The sequence below is a fragment of the Camelus bactrianus genome, chromosome 14, assembly GCF_048773025.1.
Source record: "Camelus bactrianus isolate YW-2024 breed Bactrian camel chromosome 14, ASM4877302v1, whole genome shotgun sequence".
Lineage (NCBI taxonomy): Eukaryota > Metazoa > Chordata > Mammalia > Artiodactyla > Camelidae > Camelus > Camelus bactrianus.
In genome coordinates, this window is record NC_133552.1 from 8,103,556 (window position 1) to 8,124,586 (window position 21,031).

The 21,031-nt window shown below is 39.4% G+C and overlaps 1 protein-coding gene across 4 annotated transcripts in view; it reads right to left on the reverse strand.

The window, feature by feature from the left end:
• Positions 1-21,031, reverse strand: part of STARD13 (StAR related lipid transfer domain containing 13) — a 210,373-nt gene that overhangs the window by 157,105 nt on the left and 32,237 nt on the right. Inside the window, exon 1 of one of the 4 annotated variants that reach the window (XM_074378059.1) lies at positions 1,830-2,144. The exons of 2 other annotated variants lie outside the window; for them this stretch is intronic. In XM_074378059.1, coding sequence (XP_074234160.1) covers positions 1,830-1,998 — 169 coding nt within the window. In that variant the 5' untranslated portion in view covers positions 1,999-2,144. Of the gene's footprint in view, positions 1-1,829; positions 2,145-21,031 lie in introns of those variants that run through there. One more of the 4 variants, XM_074378061.1, reaches the window with a different exon arrangement.

Below are 21,031 nucleotides of genomic sequence, written 5' to 3' on the forward strand. Positions count from 1 at the left end.
TTTACAGTAAACTGATCTACTCGTACAGTAAACCCAGTAAAATCATTTTGCTTCTGCCTTCTCAATGTCTTATAATACAATTGTCTGATGTTAACAAATACTGAGTTCCTAATCACTGGACTATGGGAATTCTTTCATGCTCCCCTGTGATCCTAATTGTCACTTAAGTTTTAGGCATTCACTGGCTTCAAATATTCTGTTGCCCAATATAAAAAGAGAGAATGCTCAAATTTTCTAATTAAGCAGAATGAAACATAGACACAGAGTTCATTTTCAGCGGTCATGCATGTGTTCATAACTTCAAGTCTTCAATGGAAAAATAACCTTCGTTCCAAAAAAGAACATAATTTTTAATGAAATCAACTACTATAAATTCATTAAAGAAGATTTACAAAGATATTTCATAGTATTTATACGCAATATTTCTAACATAATACACTTTATATGCGTGCTGAGGAACATTTACAGAGCGCAGATTATACATCATCATCAAACATTTATCAAGCCCCTCTGTCCATAATGATGATGGCATCCAGTAAAACACCATTGTCAGAAATCTCTAAAACAAAAATGGAGCCGATTTTTATTCTAAGCCTGAAGTATTTTTAAATCAAGGCACAGGGAAATAATTACTTTTGTTTCTATTCAATCAAGACCTGCACACAGAGTTTATGGAATGACATAATATCCTTCCTGAAATCAGACCGGTATGTAGGACCAGTATCCTTCACACATAACCAGTTCCTGAACCTTTAAAAACAAATCCTAATTTCCAAGGAAACAATCTCATCAAATGCCGCTCACTAGAATACATATTGTTCATTTTGGAAACAGTACAATAAAATTTTCACGATTACAAACTCCAACTTCCCCTCCAAAATTCAATATAATCTTAAACTTATTTAAGTGGAAATTGTATTTTTATAATGGCTCTAGAAAAATCCTGGTCAGCTTATGTATCACCAATATGATAATTTAGTTATTTAGTTAGTCTGGGAGGGGGTGGTTATAAACTCCCTAAATTTATTGTGTACACGTAGGTATGTGTGTATGTCTCTTAAATGGGCATCAGTTAGTGATTTCTTAGGACTGTTCATCTTTCTAGTTCTTACAGATCTATCCTAAGGAGCATGTTTTAAACTTTTCTTGAATAATGATGAGGTTTAGTGATGGTTTCCTCGCCCCAAGAATAAAAAGGAACATCTAGCAACTTGCAATCAATATCCTCCTCCCTTACAAAGCTGGTGCTTCTGTCACAAGATTTGTTATCCTTTACCAGAAAAACAATTTCATATTTCACATCAGTGGCAACTATTGACATAAACATACAAACAGGCAGAGAATGCGATTCTGGTTGTCAGCCCAAGGGCCTTAAGAACAGAATTTTAACTTTTCCCTGTCACTTGAGAGTGTTCAAAAGAATCTGGGCAGGGTGGAAGTTAGTCTCCACCCTCCCCACCTAATTAAATAAACAAATGTCCAAGCTTTAAATGTGACAGAGTGTGAGGAACCTGCAGAAAAAGCTCCTAAAATACACACTGAGGAAACCTGTCTCATTTGTTCTGTAGACAGACGTAAGTTTTGGAAATTTATGATTCACCATCCCACCATGAAGATTTTTGTGGACTTAATGTTGAGTTATGTGGCAGCTAAGTGCTGTCACTGTTTGCTTAAAACTGCAGCCTGAAGTTATTTCTGAAAGTTACGTGCAATGTGGCAAAGAAATCCATACATCAAAGTGGAAACAATACTTTTAACAACTGGGTTAGCATGAAAGAGAGCCAACAGAAATCAGAATTAGCAACAGCCTTCCACTACCAGCGACTCACCTTGTTGAATTTTAGTCACTAGCTGATGGCGTGCTAGAATCCGGCTCATCCTGTAAGGAGAGCGTCTCGTAGTCTGATCAAATCGCAAATACATCTCCTGGCCCTCAGGTGTCATGGCATTTAGATAGTAGCAGCCTGAAGCTGGGGTCCTGGGTCCCTGACTGAACATCCCGGCAGATTTTCTTTTGCCACCTCAGTCTGCCCTGTGGCTGTTTCCGTCTGCCTCCAGTCTCAGTCACAGAGCGAGACACCCAGCCCAGCAGAGCTCAACAGACCCAGCGATTTTTAAAAAGAAAAAGGAGTGCCAAAAGCCACAACTCAGAATTCCACCCCCGGTCCCTCACGTGACCTCCTGGAGCCAATCAGAGGAAGACAGGACATGGGACTGTGCACAGCCGGCCCCAAGCCCCGAAGAGAGGCAGTTCCAGCGGGAAGCAGAAGCCAGCGTTGCCCTGCCTCCGGGCCGACAAAGCACCAAGAAGCAGCACTCACTAAAAGAGTTCAAAGGAAAAGAGAGAGGGAAGAGAAACGCAGCAGCAGAAAAATAAGCCCTGGGCACAGGAAATCTTTCTGGCTGTAAACGTTGGAGAAAGCACATTTGCTTCCTCCAAGGCAGCTGCAGCCAGGTAAAAGATGGCTGTGATAACTATCTGAAGCCAAGAGCTACTTCAAATCAGCATAAATAGCTGACTATAAGTTACCAACTTTCATTACAAAGAAATGAACAAATAAAGCTTTTCCAGTGAAAAGTAAACTTCGAATGCTTTAACGCCCTTAGTAAATACACTCGAGGCCCCTGACTCTGCATGGGAGGTTGAGAGCCCTTACAGATGAGACTGGCAGAGGCAGGGCAGACGTGCATTTGTTAAGTGTCTATTCTCCTTTAAATTTTCGACTTCCCCAACTTTTAATCACCCAGAGGCAAAATACCTACAAAGTCCCTATCACTCTTAAGACACTGCCAGGACTCATTGTAAAGATGCAGATTCATGCATAGCAGCTGTTGCCAAGCTGCTTAGGATCAATAGGGAAGTTATGCAAAAGTGAATAACAAGCCTTATGTGAAAGGTGCCTCAAGGAAGTCACAAGGGCAGTATCAGAGGAAGCTGTATTGTTTTTGACTGGGAGAGCAAGAGCAGCCCACACAGAAAAAGAGACATTTTGGTGGGTTTTTAAAAAATGGGTGGGATTCTGACTGGCAGAGGCTGGGGAGGGCTTTGCAGGAGGGTCTGTACCCACATGCGCAGCGATCAGGAACCAGAGGATATTTAAGGAAACAGAGAATTCCACTTGGCCATATCTGAGTATACATATGGGGGTAATTAGCATTTTCCCCCTATTTTCCCTTTTTAATGTTGCTTGATGTGAAGAGAAAAGAGTCCATAGGAAAACATGTTATCAAATTCTGAGCCTGGGGGCTGAAGGAATAAAGTTCTTTGAAAAAGAGGCATCAGGCCAAGCTGTTCTTATATTTGGCAGACTCAGACTGAAACATAGCCTGGCCTAGGATTTAGAGTCCTACTAATGAAAAACTCGCAACTGCAAGTTCAACAGGACTTAAGTTAGGACCTCGAATCTTGTTGCTGCGGCTGAGGGCGGTTAGCCCTAACATCTTTCCCTGTGGGAATTTTTGCAATTATGAGATGCAGCTCATGTCGTGTAAATTCCTTACGAGGTAATTGAACACATTAATAAAGGTCCCTGGGGCCTACATTGGAATACACTCTCTCTCGTGGCATTTGTGAGTCTCTTCCGACAACTATGGAAGAGTAAGTAAGGGTCAGTCAGGTTTTCAAGTCAGCACTCATGCTGAAGAGGAAAGGAAGCTCTCATAGGGTCACGTTGTTCCTCTTCCATTCTTATTTAGGATTTGATCAGAGTTTTTCTATTCCAGGGCATCTTTTGTGGAGGGTGAAAGGGCTCTAAGACCTAGCGACTCCGGTATGCCAGAAGCATGGGCATTAATGGCAGACAGGGCTAGCAGTCCATGGCAGCACTGGCTACCAGCGAGGTCTGCTCCGCAAACTCAGATTCAGCACTGGCTGCCATCTGACGGAGATGCTAATGTCAGCCACCTGGTGCACATACTTCCGGTTTGATAGTCCGAAGTTAGGGATGTCCCCGCAGGAAACACCTGGCAGTTACCACTTTTTCAATGGGAGAGTATAGAAGAGTAGAGAGAGAAGAGTAGAACATGGAACTTGGGAATTTTGGATACATTCTGGGAAGCCAAGCAAAGGGAAGGAAAAGGCAAGGAATGATACACAGTTGCTTTCCAGCTGTGAATAACAAAGACTGGCCATTTTCTATGCTAACCTTGTAGTTCAACACTGACTTGGCTGCATTTTAAAAATAAATGGAATGATTCTTCCTGAGAAGCACTGCAGTATATTATGGCCAGGTTACTATTAGAAAAAAATTCACAATGCCTCCTTTTTGCACAATAATGAACACATGAACATGTTGAAAGTCTTGAGACATTTTGTTGTGAAAACATCAAGATCAGAAATTTGTATTCTTTGACATATATAAATAGATAAAACAATGTGAAACATAGTATTTCATAGGAGATAATCAATGAACAACAAGAATTCAATGTAAATTAGGGAGGAAAAGAATTTGTGTTCCCTGATTAAGAAAGACAACTTAGAATGAAGCCTGATTTTTCTAAAAATCAGTCTGCTTTTTAATAAAGGGAACTATGAAGGATCATGTACCAACATCTCTGTCTTTCCTTGGTCATGTCCAATTTTTATTTTATGGTTCAACTTGTATCTATAAATCCATGAAACAGTTACCATGTTTTTGTCACTTGGGGTCCAAAATAAGCAGGTTTAAAGCAGACAGGTAACATTATTTTCTCATTAGCGTCATTGATGCCTTGCTTTATACTACTGTGTTGCTGTGAAACCTGAGCCCTTTTAATGAATTTTTTTTCATCACTTGTTCCCAGTGTTAGAAGAATTACCACTGGGGGCGGCGGGGCAGTTCTGTTCTGCTTGTTGTAAATGTAAAACCGAGAAACTCTTGGTAATCTTCCCTGGGCTGATAATGTCCTCCATGCATCTCGTGCAGAGAATTCTTCCTCTTCACTGGTGAGTGAGGCCGAAGGAATCAGAGAAAGAGAGACTGCGGAAAACCCAGGACTGATGCTGGATTTCTTCCTTTCCAATTATTTCAAAAATGAGGAAGATGGATGGTACGAGTTTTAACTTTTCACCTACTTTTTCTCTTTCCTAATTTGATCAGCAGCAGCAATCTTCACTCAGGCTATTTCAGGGATGGGACAAACAGATGAATATTAGGAACCAACAAGAACAATAAACAGGGGAATGGAAAAGGGAGAGTAGCTAACAGTGCTGTAACCCACTGTAGGCTAAGCCTCATGCTATTTACATTGTCACGTAACTTTAATTAATCTCCATGGCAACCCCACGTGCCATCCTATTTTGTGGAAAAGGAAATCAAGACTCCCAGAGGTGAAATAATGACCAAATATAGAGCCTCTGTTTACCTCCAAACTGATGATATTTTAACTCTTTCCACTATTATATATGAGGGCACTAAACGGGTGCTAGAGAAATTGGATAAGGGAGAAAATTTTAGGGAGAAGACACAGAAAATCATCTTAATTGATTTAACTGTATGTGATACTGAGATGTCTAAATGGAAATATAGGTATAGGATGGCTAGATTCTTGTGGTCGTTGAGTTCAAGGTGTCCAAGATACACAGCCCAGAGCCTTTAATTAACCATGGACCCCTTAAGAATAACCCAAGACTGTGAACTGGAGCCCCACCCATCCCTACCCCTGTCCTAAAGCGAAGAGGCAGCCTGATTGCCTCTTTTGGAGGATAGGCTGCGTGTCCTCCGCTTTCTGCTCATTCTCAAGGCTAACTGTATATCGGCTGGCCTTTTCCATGGCATTTCTTCCCAATACAAACACTCCAAATACAGTCAAAACTCTGAAATTTGACCTCCAAACAAAACTTTTGGTATTTAAAAATTTCAAGTCTTTTGATAGATGATCCCAGATTAGCGCTCAGTGGAATTTTGTGTACTCGTGGCAGAAAGCAAGAAGCGCTTCTACCGGAGCCAGAATGGCTCACTGTGCTTTCATCTGTCTGCTGCTCCTTCCACTCCTTCACCCACATTCCAGCCTCCTCAGCAGCCGGTTCAGAGGGAGCCAAGGCAGTTCTGCCAAGTAGGAAAATGTTTGAGATACAAGTAGTAGGTGGAAAAAAGGCAAATCTGATCTGGAGGGCTGCTTTAGAAATTACTTGAATCCAAAGGTCGTGGGTTAATGTCAAAGCCTCCCTGTGGGCTTTGAAGCTCATTTTGAGGATTTCCACCAGTTGATTTTCGATGTATATGCCCAATTCTTTGTCAGTAAGCCTTCCCAATATGCACACACCACATGCCCAAGGACCACAGCAGCCAAGTCAGAGATATTAACATTCTCAGCCATGACCGGGACCCTCCATGAAAGGTTTCAGCATGGATTCTCTTCTGATTCAGTGTCCCCATCTCTAGGCCACGTCTCCTACTTGGAGTCCAGATCCTACAGCAAAAGACTTGTAGGTGGTAATAGATTTCCTTAATTTTGTCTCTCAGCCCTCCCTACACTCTTTAGTAAACTTCACCTCTTCAGGCTTCTGAGAGCATGTTCTCTGCCCTCATTCTATCCCCTGGGGACCCAACCATCAGCTCCAGTTAATATGGCCAGCAATCTGGTCTGACTTGTCCTGGGCTCATTGCCTGCACCCATGCATTCTAGCCAAACCAAAATTCGTTCACTTTTGTAAGTTGTTTCAAAGATCTGGAATTGTGTGATTTCCTACTCTTTCACCCTGTCAAAACCTATTGCCTTCAGAAACATTTTCATGACTCATGCAAAAACCTTTACTATTAACAGTCATGTTAATACCTGTAAATAGTGGTTATGTGGCACATTAACATATTAGCTTGTTACATGTCAATATGGAATCCATTTGTTCACTGCAACTACTATGGGTATAAAGTTTTTATATCTTGGATTTGGAAAGGAGATTAAACAACTTCTAATCCAACTACTCAACTGCTATACAAGTCACTGTCAGATCATTTAACCAAAGCTCTACCTATATATATGAAGCATATTAACTCACCGAGGACCAAAAGCTGTTTAAAAAAGTTTTTCCTTATAATTTCTATTCACTGGCTCTAATTCTGTCATTTGGAATTAGGACAAATGTATTCCTTCTTCCATATGCTTATTCTTTAGGTGCGTTTAGAAAGCCAACCTGTCCCTTATAAGGACATTCTTTTGTAGGTTAAACGTTCCTTTTCAACAAACTACATGACTTCTAACTACTCAGCAAGCTGAATGCTGTCTTTTGGATCTGCTCCAGTTTATCAATATCTCTTTAAAAATATGGTTCCTGTCCTAAATTTAGAGACTTAAACATGGCCAAGCATGGCAGTATAGGGTACAATATGTGGGTACCTCCTGCATTCAGGGGATTGCATTCTTGCTGATCCGTCCTGAGATTATGAGAGGTTTTATTTTTTAAATCTATAGTTATTCAATCATTAATTCAACATTGTATTAATTTGAATTAACTGAATGCCTGCACAGCATGGCAGTACGTATGAAAGATACAATGGTGAATACAATGTGGTCCTTGCCTCAGGGGACAGTCTGCCAGAGAAGACAGGAAAAGCAACTCACCATTACAGCAATGTTAAGTACTGCGTGGGAGGCTAACTCTATCAGTAGACTGTGTTACAGTCACTCTAAGTGGTGCTTCTGTATCTTCATAAAATCTGCTGTTAAATGAGCGTTCTCTATCCTGTACTTAACAAATGACCTTTCAAACTTAAGAACAGATCTTTACATTTACTGGAATTATTGACATATTTTCAATTCCTGGTTTTTCTCCTCCTTTCTTTCTCCTACTTAATTCTGCCCTGTTCTTTGAAGTAGCTAACAAAAATACCTATACTGTGAAAGTATAAAATAAACAGGTAAGTGTATTTGGCAAAAGGTAAAGTAAGGGTGGAAATATAAGAAAGCCAAGTTCACAGAAATACAAGCCACACAACCCTGTACTTCTGCAGGAGATGCTGAAAATGTGGCTTATGATTCCTAACAGACAAAGCAAAAGGGAGACAAGATCAATTACAAGACTTAACACATCTGTAAGATAAAAACAAAACAATGACTCAAGATAAACACAGATCACCTGGTACTGAGACCCCCTAACCCCCAGGAAAAATTTTCCTGAGTCCTCACAAAGAATCAGCAACCTTAATAATATTGGATATGGTAACAAACCTCAGTCCACGGTTTCTTCACTGAAACCTCAATGTCAGTAATAGTATGATAACAAAGCTCTCTTTAAGAAAAGGAATTTTATGAGGGCCCCTAGAAAACGTGGTTTGAGTGTGCTATTCTCCGTGATCTTTTAAACTGTGTATTAAACTGCATCGTTTCCTTGTTTAAAATACTTCAAAAGTTTTCCATTGCACCTGGAAAAAAATCTGGACTTCTTCTTTGGCCCAGGAGGTCCTGCATGATCTATTCCTTAGCGTCCCACCTTGTCCATCTCCTCACTAGCTTTCTCCACTCGGAGACTTGGCTGCCCTAGAGCCTTCTTTCCACTCGTGCTACTCCTCAGCCTGGAATGCTCTTCACAGAGCCCTTCCCACCGCTGGCTCCTTCTCAGCTTTCAAGTATCGGCTAGCTGAACAGTCTCAGGCGGGCCATCCTGTTCACTTCACCTAAGCGGAAACAGCATCTCATGTGTTGGCTCCATAGCACTTTCTATATTTGTAATTAATATTTATTTGCTCTTTGATCTATGTGTTGCCTTTTTCTCCCCCAGTAGACTGTTGTATCTGGACCATGGTTATTTCATGCACATTGTATGTACCCACCACAAGGCCTGACACAGAGTAGGAAATCTATAGTGACAGGCTGAATAAATGATGGAGGAAAAAAATTGAATAAATGATGATCTGAATTTTTCCAAGGATAAAATTTAGAATGTCTAGAGGAGTGAATGCATATTTTTTTTAGGCACTCATTATAAATAATGTTGTTGCTAAACAACTTGGGTTGGATAAGAACTGAGTGGCAGATAATTCAAAGGTTTTTTCTTCCCAAACAGCCTTAAATGCACATTTCTCTTTGTTGGTTAGGGGCAGCAGTATATGCTTTGAGCAACAAACAGAGGACAGTTTAAGGTCCCTTGTGAAAATTAGGGAGCCTGGAAGGAATGAGCAATACTTTCTCCACAGAGAGAGGCTGAAGGGCATAAAAAATTATCTATCTTTCTTAGCTTTGAACCAGCCTCAAATTCTATTAAGCACACCTGCTGTGCCTTCAATTAAAAAGTGGAACAGCATTGGACCAGTTGTCCATCGTGGACCCATACTTCATCTGGGTTATCAAAACCGTCTCTGTTTCCTCATGCTCAAAAATATCTTTTAATAATTTCTTCAAAAATTTTCCTGGAGATTGTAATTTATTTATTGTTTGGTATTTCTAGAACTTATATATTTTTGCCCTGATTGAAAACAAATGTAATTGCTAATTTTGAGTGTTTCTTTTTTTTTTTTTTTAAAGAATTGCTTAGATAATTAGAACAGATCTTTCAGTCCCTTAGGTGGAATGTCTTTGTTTAGAGATATACTCAACTGCATTGGGTTAGATTCTATAACTTCCTTCTCCATCTTGAACAACCATGAATATATTTTCTTTATGTTCATTCAAATTATAATTTGAATATGAAAGGGAAGCTTGCTCAGTAAAGAAATCCTATGATACATCCTTTGGTAAATTCTCCACATTACCTGTTTTGTAAATGTTTGAGATTGCTCAACGAAAAGCACACCATTATTAAGATGGTATGCTGGAACCAGAAGGTTGATGATTGAGATTCTGGAAATATCACTCTATTATCTCACCACCAACCAATCAGAAGAAGGTCCATGAGCTGATCAGGCACCATGCAGCCCTCACTTCTACTGTTGCCTTTAAAAATTCTTCCCTGAAAGCCATTAAGGAGTTCAGGTCATTTGAGCATGAGCAGCCCATTCTCCTTGGTTGGTACCTTGCAATAAATGCTGTACCTTCCTTTACCACAAACACACACACACACACACACACACACACACACAAACTGTATGCTAACATGTAGCCCTGGATCCAGTCTCCATATATAATTGCTTCCCATCTGGCATCAGTTGGGTATTGAGTAAAGTTTGGAAATAACCACAGCCACAAATTGAAGCAGAATAAGGGTGTGGAATTAATAATGTAATTGCACTTCTTATATATTTACACCACATATACCTTATTGAATAAGTTTAGCTCAGTACACTAAGAATATGTTAGAATGTTTTCCCTCCTTATTCCTAATATAAAACCATCAGTCCATACTTTAAAGAATGGAAAGTGATGCAGGAAGAAGGAATGGCGTTAGAACACATTCCATACAGTGAGAAGCACTAAGAATTTGAGAAGGTAGCAACATAGCTCTCTAGAGCCCTAGATATTGGTATCAATGGAATTTGTAGGTGACTGGGAAGACAAACCTCAGGGCTTACGGCTGGGCAAAAAGAGGAAATTCCTCTTTTGAGCTGGGAAGAATGATTTAACTAAAGGTGCTTCATAATTAAAATATAATTTTTATCTTGTTTGTCATGAATACAGACAAAGCCACTAATTAATTCATATTACAGCTTCTTTCTTTCACCCTTTCTTAGTCAAATATTTCTCATGTATATTTCATGCCAGACACAGTGCCAGACACCAAAGGTACAAAGATGAGTAAGACACTGCCCCCACCCAGTGAATAATTCCCTATGCTAGACCCTCTTCTTCAATTACTGAGAATTAGTATTCAAATTGCCATGTCATAGAGACCTCCTGGATTCTAAGGTTCAAGTTGGAAGGGCTCACCTTTCCCTCAATGCTCCTCTTGACTCTTCCCTCTTTAAACCCACCAAAACTCTAAGGTCAGGAGATACCTCACAGCTGTGGCTATTTCCTGGAGGCAATAGTCCTTTTAGAAGAAGGACTATGGCAGATAATGGTAAAGAATTAAGGGGAAAACTGAATTCAGGAGTTACAGGCTTGGGCAGAAGGAAGAGGGGTCTGCTGGAGAAGGTTTACGGTGACAGCATGTGTTCAAAGTCCTGAATCTAGCCATCAAATTGTACTTTGGCTTTGGGAAACATACTATCCTTTGTCTAATCATCTTTCAAAATTGGTATAATTCTACTTTTAAAGGCAAAGCGGGTTTCTAAACCTATACCAATAGTAGCTTCCCTTGAAGGTTCCTTACGCTCCTTTGAACTAAGAGAAGAAAAGGGTATTGCTTGGCTGTTATGGCTGTTTCGTACAGCTTTTCTAGGGAAGTTGTTTTCTGTTAGAGACTATATGTGTGTGTACAAATACACAGAGGCTGTCTGAAACTTCTCATATTATTATTTTTCCAGAGCTTGATGTTTATCAAAGCACATGGTGGCCTCTGGCCAACCTCTGAGAGTACATCATAATCACACTGTGTCTTGTGACACAGACCTGTTTAAACAGACCCAGTACAACAGAGATAGCTAGGCGTGGTTACCTTCTCCTTATGTTGCCCCACCAAGATGACTCAACACCAATCAATCACAGGAAAATACTTAACTAAGCACCAAAAATGTGTTTGCTGCACAGAAGAACAGAACATTATCAAAAGCTACTCTCAATCTTTGATGAACTTAAAATACACTCTTTCATTCCCTGACTGAGGGGGTCTTAAGGGCTGTCCTTGGCCTTGGCTTGTTTCTCAATATGGATTACCTTAGAGAATCTAGTCCCATGACATTCAGTTTATCAACCAGTGTATTGTTGCAAATCAAAAATGTAGGGCACAAAATGGTGTGGTATATACTATGATTTCAATTAAAATTTTTAATGCACAGTAAAAAAAAAAAAAGATTAGAAGAAAACACACCAAAAAGATAATTATGACCATTTTTAGGATAACAGAATTATGGGTGATGTCTTTTAAATTTTCATTTTCCAAATATTGCATTGTATGACTAAAGATATTGCTTTTATAATGAGGGGATCCAGTCTAACCAGTGATTCAGGTCAGGAGGTATGGAGAAGAAGCCTCAGATTCAGCTTATTTCCACCTGCCTCTGTGTCTTGCAGATGGAAGACAGAGACAAGAAAAATCTGCACAGAAAAGATATGGTCTACACTTTGAACTTCCTTAGTGCCTCACACAGCATTAGACAAAACCCCAGTGATCAAAATAAGAGAAAGGGAAAAGAGAGAGAACAAAAAAAGGTTTTGATTCTCTTTTCAAAATGCCTCTCACATCCATTCCTTCTTGTGTTACTGCCTCCAACAGGCAGGGACCAGCCCTCTTGCCTAAATGATTCTGACAGTCCAACTTGTGTCCCTGTCTACTCCTGCCTCCACCATGTCTGCCCTGAACACCACAGAACATTTGGCTTCTCAGGATACCACTTCCATCATACTTGTCTCCTGCTGCAAAGTACCAAATAACATCCCAGCTCTACCGCTATCTCTTAAGGTCTCCCCTTGCTCATTGACGTGGGTTTATATGTATACATATTTCATATCTCGTATACATATAAGTGGACCAAGTATACATGATTATCAGTTCATTTAAACCAAGGAAAAATAAATTAGTTGAAAAAGAATTTTGTATCACACTTCTTGAATGTTGCCCTTTCCCTTTTGGGAAAGATTCAAAAGGAGTGTTAAGAACTATCAACTGCACAGACTCAATCTCTAGATATAGAAAACTATCTTTTCAGGTATTCTTAGTTTTAAAACTTGGGATTGATAACATAAAACATCCTTATAATTATTTTCTAAGAGCTGATATTTACTTCAGCTTTAGAAATACATGTAAGCACATTATAGTTCTCACCTCTCAACAACAAGTAAAATTCATTTAAATAATATAGTGGCGACATTAGGAAGCACTCAGATAAAGCAGTCTATACACCAAATACTTCCTGCAAATTTACTCAGAAGTGCTATTTTTACTAATGTACTCAAAATTCTGATTTAAAAAGAAACTGTTAAAGACATTATCTTTTTTTGGAGAATAGAGGAAGAGAAAGTGATTTTAAATTAAAAAAGCAAAACAAAACAAAACAAACTTGGCCCATAATTTCTCAGATCTGGACTCAGAAGGTCCCTTGGGGTTCTGTGGTCAGGGCTGGCAAGTCATTCTGTGGTTCTCTTGAAATGTGCACAGAGGCAACCCCTCCAAACTGTACTTTTATCATCCTGCTCTAAGTAATTAGATGAATGGGCCCAAGCATTTGGAATCAATTTTATTCAACAACTAGTTTTTGAACTCCCACTCTGTGCCAAGCAATGTTCTTCATGCTGGGAATGCATCAGTGACTAAGACAGACAAAGATCTCTGTCCTAATGAAGCAATGTGCTGTAACCAACGAATATAATAGCATGAATATATTTACTTATGATCTATGAACCACCACAACTCGAGATGTTTGCCAAATTTTGTGCATGTTTTCCAGTTTTTAGAGCATAGGTCTTTGAATTTTGTCAGCAATTCAAAAAATGCTACAACTATCAAAACATTTTTTAAGTAGCTCTAAAGTATAGTTCTAGAACACTTAGAACCATGGCTTTTGGAGTCAAGTCGACTTATATTCAAAGTCAGGCTCTGTTATTAACTACATGGGCTTGGACAAACAAAAATTAGCTTACTTTTCTGCATCTTAGTTTTCTTATCTATAAAATTGATGTTAGGCCTCATAAGGCTCTTGTGAGTGTTAAATTAGATTATGGATATGAAGTGCTGTGAGATTAGTGCCTTCCTCCCCTGCTCTCATCATACAGCTTCTGACCCAAAATATGAGTGAGAAATTTGAGGCAAGTTCAAGGCACAAAGACAGAATAGTTGCCTTTGGCAGCTGGGAGGTCCTTGTCCTTAATTTTTTTCTTTTTTTTTCTCCTTTTTTCAGATTTATTAGGTAGAATGGTTACAATTTGACTACACATAGACAATATATTGCATGTAAATACATATACACAATAATATACTGCACACATTTTTAAAATTTACATATATGTACTGCTCATTGTTTCTAAGAATGTTTAGAACTTTAGCTTTTTAAACTTGCATGGTTATCAAAGGACTAAAGCCAACCACAAAATAAGAATTAATTCAAAAAGAAACATACACCTCGCTATTAATAGCAACATTATTTATAACTGCCAAGACATGGAAAGATACTAAGTGCACATCAATAGATGAATGGATAAAGAAGATGAAGCATATATAGGTAATGGAGTACAACTCATCCATAAAAAAGAAGGGTATTTTGCCATTTGTGGCCCTCCATTCACTTTTTTTTTTCACTTCAAAAACCAGAATTTTATAACTGGCATAAACATTTCCATTGCATCAAAAACAACAAAATACCTAGAAATAAACTTAAACAAGGAGGTTACCTGTACTCTGAAAACTGTAAAACATTGATGAAGGACACTGAAGATGATACAAAGATATGGAACCTTGTCCTTAATTTCAACGTGGTCAGCCATACCGGAAATACCATAGGTCAGCGAGAAAGGTCCAAAGTAAGAGTTTATGATTGTATGAAATCACCATCATTATATGTACGAAACAGGAGGATGTCTAGACTTTTCTTTGGAGAGCATTTTAAGACCCAGTAATATGGCCAAACTTTGTTCTTTGATTCTTCAAGTGGAATAAATGCTCATTTTAAGCTATATGATGATAATTGGTGCAATTCTCTTAGTATAAATCAGAGAGAGAATACTCCAGGTGATATTTAAGTCATCTTACACTTGTTCAGAATTTTATACTTTTTAAAGATTTAAAAATTATAAATTTAGGCTCTTGGTTTCACTCAATGATGGAAACAACCCTTTAAAGCAATCCTTTGAAAGGGTCTGCTAGGCCGGGCTTAGATTTTCCCCTATTTGCTCTCACAGCCTTAATAATTACATCTTCCTTCTTGCTCTGTGTTCCCAGGACACTGGCCTTCTTTCCAAGGCCTTTGAAGATGCAGTTCCCTCTTCCTGGGCTGTAACACCAACTGCCCCTAGAGTGGCATAACAACTACTGCTCAGCACTCCTCCCCTCAGGGATACTTCTCCTGTCTGCCAATGTAGCACCCTGAACTTCTCCCTTGTAGCTTCTGTCAGAGGTGCACTGTGATATCTGCGGGAGGAGGAGATTATGTGATTACTATCTGTCTATGTCCCTAGTCTGCACATTATATGAAGGCAGGAATCACATGTATTTCTGCTCAGTATTGTATCATAGCATTTAGCCCAGTGCCTGGCACATGGGAGTAGATAATATATTTTGGTAGAACGGAATGTTAGATGAAAGGCCAATAGCACAGATGGCATTTTTCACTCTGCACGTGAGAAAATGAAGTGACATGCAGAAGGGGATCTGACTACCCAGTGAGGACGGAGCATGGGGACCTCGTGCCTTGACTGGTGCTTTATCCCTCCTCGCCCAACACCGTGTCTTCTCTTCTCTCTCCTCTCTTTCAGATTGGACTCTGTTCTAATTCAACGTGTCAATATACCTTTTACCTTAGTATGTGGAGTCTCAGTTTATAGTCAGGACTAACCTATGAAAAACTCAAAGCTACTGGTACATACCAAATGTCACTCCCAATCAAGTTCTTCTGCAGGGAATTTCCACCCTGAGTTTTCTTTGTTTTTTAGACTCACCCATTTATTTTTAAATTGTTCTCGAATTATTTTCTCCTTTCATTTTTTGCTCAGGAAGACTTCTTGTCCAGTAACTGGGGTAGAAATGGGGGAGGAAAAATTGACACAAGCCACAGGGCAACATTAAGCCAAAGGAAAGTCATCATGCTGCCCCAACAACAGTAAGGTTAGAGAAAAGATGACACAAATGCACACCTCCCTGGAGGAAGAGTGGAAAAGGAAAATAATGACACCAGCCACGCTACCTAACAGTGTCGACCTTCCAATGCCTGACACTGCACTAAAAGGCTCTCTCTGTCTAGAGTCAGTAAGACCTGAATTTAATGTTTGCTAAGTGTAACCAGATGCAGAATTTGGGCTCATTCGCCTTCACACCTAGTTGATATGATAGCTCACACTTTTTAACACTAGGTGCCAGGCACCATTCTAAGTGCTTTACATACCATATCTCATCTAATTCTCAAAACAACCCTGTGAGGTGGTTACTGTTTTTCCCTAACTTTACAGATGAAAAAAACTAACCATCTATCTTCCTGCCTCCTGACTCTTCTAGCTCCAGTTTTTCACATACATAGTTGCCAGAATAATCTTCTAAAGTATAGTTCTGATACATTATTTATAAACATCAAGAAGTCCCCCACTGACAAAAGGATGAAATCTAAATTCTACAGTCTGGTATTAAAGGCCTGTCATAATGGACTCCCTTCTTGCTACCTGAAGAAGCCTTGAAATTTTTCATGTTTGGAAGGAACGAGATTCCACCTCTGTCCCCGCTGCCTGTGATGCTCTCTTCCTTGCTCCTTCAATTCCTATGCATTTTTCAAGACCTAACTCATTGGCCTCCTTCTCTGGGAGGCCTTTCTGGGCCATTCTTGTACACATGGCCTCCTCTCGCCTCTGCACGACCATGAAACTTATTTCTGTAAGAGTCACTGAGTACTTCATTCTGAGATACACTGTATTATCTCTTATTGCTCTTATATTAAAAACTTCTCGAAGCCCACAATATGCCATGCACATCTTTGAACCTTCCTCCTGATCCAGTCCTGTGCCTCCCTCAGAGAGGCAGTGTGGTGTAGTAGAAAGAGCAAAGCTCAGGAGCCAGCAAGGCTCAGATCCAAATCTTGACTACTCTTACTGGTTAGATGGTCCTAGGCTTCACTTATACCTCCTACAGCCTCCACGTCCTCACTGGCAAAATAAAGCAGCATAACACATGCCTTGCACTATACAGTCTATACTGTGTCATTACGCATGATAGAGCTCAAGAAATTATTAACAGAATTTCTGATTGACAGATGATATACTAACTGCTGGCCAGATTCCCAAAGGCCCTAAAGTCACACAAGGCATATTTTATCAAGCACTGGTATTTAAGTACCACTATGACCTGGCGCTTGTCAGGGAGAAATACAGGGAGAAGAGTATATTACATGCCAAAGACATCCAGGGAAAATTACTCCTATGAGTCAAGGTGGTAAAGGAATGAAGAGCAATGGGTACGTTCAGTAAGAAGGACTGACAGAAGCTTTTGTAGGTAAACCACCATTCAGGTTATGTCTGATAACAAAATTTTCATGCTGGAAACCTTACCTACGATCCCGTGGCAGCAGGAAGCTGCAAAAGATTTCTAATCCTTTGATATTCAAAGTGGGGTCAAAACCCAGCAGCCTGGGAATCACCTGGGATCTTGTTGGACATGCAGAATCTCAGGCCCTGCCTAAGATGTACTAAATCAGAATCTACATTTTTACGTGATTTGCAGGTGGTCAGGGGCACATTAAAGCTTGAGAGGCACCATTGTCACATAACCCCTTCTTTGCATCAACAAGGAAGATGAGTTCATGGACTTTCCCAGGTTGTGAAATCTGCTAACTGCAGACACAGGCACAAGCTGAGGGCCCTTAATTTTGAGGGTTTTGATCTTGCTGCAGAGCCACAGATGTCTTACACGGTTAGGTGAATATTTTAGATGTCATATTTTAATATGATTTATCACTAAAAATAAATTTTTCTTAGAGATCTTATTGATGTAAATGGCCTTTAGTTCTAAAAAAAGAGCTAAACTTTTTTTTGGTACCAAAATAGTTTAAAGACGTAAAGGAATGTGTTTTAGTACTTAACATTAATTTCATATAATTAAATTCTGAAACTCCTCCCTTTTAAATCTTAAAAATACATTTATCAACATCCATGTGATTAAAAAAAATCACCTTAAAAATAACAGATTTTCCCTGAAGACATAAAGATAAGAAGTCTGTATAATTTTTAAACTCGACTTCTCTGAATCAAGGAATTTTATACCTTTGAAGTAAGAGTTTAAAAAAGAGGAAAAAAAAGAAGTCAATGCTCTCCTGGACATCTACACCTGTTGAAATTCTACCTGTCTCTTCAAGATCTACCCAAAATATTATTAAAATGAATAAACTTATTTATAAAACTATTGCACACCCACAACAGGACATGATTTTGACCACAAGTGAGCCCTCCCAAAACATTTTGTTTTATTTCTCTTTGACTCTGTGTTTTCTATTACAGCTATTTGTTAACTTTTCAAATTTCCTCTACAAAGACTTAAAAGAAAACATTTAAAACTTCATTAATTCAGCAAATATTTACTGATCATCTACCATGTGTCTGAGACTGAGAATACAATGATGAACAAGACTGATATAGTTAATACTTGTTTTCAAGGAGCTTATACTGCAGTTACTTATTAAGAATGCTGACCACAATCAGCTGACCAAAAAAAAGCTCATGAGTGCTTAACATATTTCATCAATACACTGATAGCTGATAGCCCCAAGCTTTTGATGTCAAACTGACCACAAGCACCAGGGAGGTTCATTTATCCATTCCTTTACCAGACAATTAATGAATAACTAACGTCTCTTAGTCCCTAAGCCTCAAAAAATTGACAGATGATGATTCAAGTTGAGATAAAGAGGAGTATTTCACATAAGCTTGGAGATAAAACTAGGAGTAGGTGGAGTTTTCCATCTTTTACTCTCTGTGTCCTCCACAGTGATTAGCAGAACACCTTACACAGAGTAAACATATAACTTTTTCACCAGGAACTTAAAATTCACCTCATGGAGTAGACAGCAAATCAGTAGCAAATGTCCTCATCAGTAAAACATATGCATGTTGATTATAAATGCATGTTGATTATAAATGTTATAAATATTCATTAATTCAACAACTATTTATTTACTGTTAGTGAGTACCTATACGTGCCATGCATGATGCTAAGCACCAGACAAAAAGAAAGAAGATACAGACCTCACCTACACAGGGGAGACAACAAGCAACAATTACGGTACCCTCTGCTAAGTATCACGATATATTAAAGCACAGGATTCTATGGAAACATGCAGGCAGGCCTTGTTACCCACCAGCAATTTGGGGAGGGCATCGGATACCCTTTAAAGGTTGGTGTACATTCTCTCCACCTGTATCTTAGTAGAAGATCCTGTATCTACTAAAGCCTGAGACAGGCATCAGGGTTTCAGATTTTGTGTTAATCCTTCTGTGTTTACACCAGATTTTATTATCTCTCCCTTTGGAAAGCACACATAAAAATGTAAGCCTTCTGGGTCACAAGCTATCACACATTTTTCTCTTATAGTCAAAGATTTAAAACAATTACTGGTAAAAGAGCAAGTGTGGTGCTTCTTTATTAGTCAGTTTTATCAAGGGGATCATTCTCTACAGAAGTTTCTGGGCAGAATTCCACTGTTTCACTCCGACATTGGATTTCCTGGCTTTCAACACAAAGGGACTGTATTTGTGGGGACAACAGTCCTGCTCCACATGGAGCTTTATAGTAGCAATTGCTTCAGGAGATCTGGCAAAACCCACTCTACTGATAGTCTCTGGAGGCGGAACAATTAAATCACAGCCATCTCCTCCTACAATGATCGTCACTGTGGCTCTAGAATTAGTCCATTTCCCAATTAACTGTTGTTTATGTCTTCCTTTGATTATTCTAACTAAAAATGTTCCTGAATATATAAGTGAAACAAAGACAGAGCATGGAGAAAATAGAGCAGGAGAGGACATGCCTGGAATGGATGCAAAAACAGAGTTTAAAGTACTTAAAAAAAAAAAAGTTGGAAAATCATCTGCCAATACGCATATCTGCATTTCTTAAAGGAATTAAACTTGGACCCTATCACTTATCTGTTCACTTATTTTTTTTCAAATTTTCAATCAAATATCCTGTAAAAACATGATTTGTCTTGTAGGATTACCAATTTCCTTCCATATGGTGCCTAATGGTTGCCCAGTGTGTTGTGAGCCTCCTTGGTGCTCTGAGGTCAGCAAGACCACCAAGGATCTGACGTTGGTCACTTCACCAGGCTCTTTTACCAAGTACTTAACTGTGTGATTCTCTAACGAGTACTGCTTTCTGCAGATTTACTACTGATCTTAGACAGCAATTTAGATTTAATGGGAACCACTGGTTGTGTAATAGGCATAGTGCTAAATTCCAAGAATTCAACACATTTTCTTAATATAAAAGTTCTCTCCAGGCAGTTTGGATTACACTGAGTTCGGGCCCCACTTCCACCACGACACCTGGAGTCACACACTCCTTCCTTCTCTGAACTCTTAATGAGTTAGAAGTGAGATGAGAGAGCTGTGGGTTCAGGTGGATCAGGGGCCTAGAGGAAGCTGCAGAGCTAGAGGAAGGGAAGTTGGAGGAATCAGGATAGAGGCAATCGTGAGAACTGGAGCTGTGGGTCAGCTGTCTGCAGGGAGATGTCTGACCAAACAGAAGGAAGGCAGGGAGAGAAGCTGGTGCAATGCCTGCATTCACAAAGTGCAGACACAGTGAGGCAGACGGGGCACAGAGGAGAGATCTGTAGAGAAGAGTCATGTTCAACCATCATTTCATTCAAAAACACTGAACTAAAAAGTACTGGCAGGTAGCTATATTAATCTGAAACAACTGTCCTGGGTTTAGAATTTCCTATTCCTACTCAGGACATTTGTTACAGTTCCCTTTAAATTTGCAATTTTTTCATAGTGTGCAATAACAGCAGAACGGATAGCCATAAGGAGGTATCAAAATTCTGAAGTGGGAATGGAGGAGACAAGAAAAGTCTCTTTTGAGTAAAAGCTGTCCCTCCAAGAGGGGTGGGGGAGGATGGTGACAAAACATGCTCTTAAGCCTGCCCAGCCTACTCCTAATTTTTGTATTTTCCTTCCATACAGCATCACACTTCTAGCAATTGACAAATATTATCAACGATCTAGCTCAGATTCATTTTTTAGAACCTTCACGTTGGGTCCACTGACATTATACTGTACTGGGGGAAGGAAGGGGATGTCCATGGAGAAATAATATAGACTTGTAAAGGCCTTTGACTTCCTAGTCTGTGGACATTTAGGAATACAGGAACACACCTCGTGGAGCCATTTCTGCTCT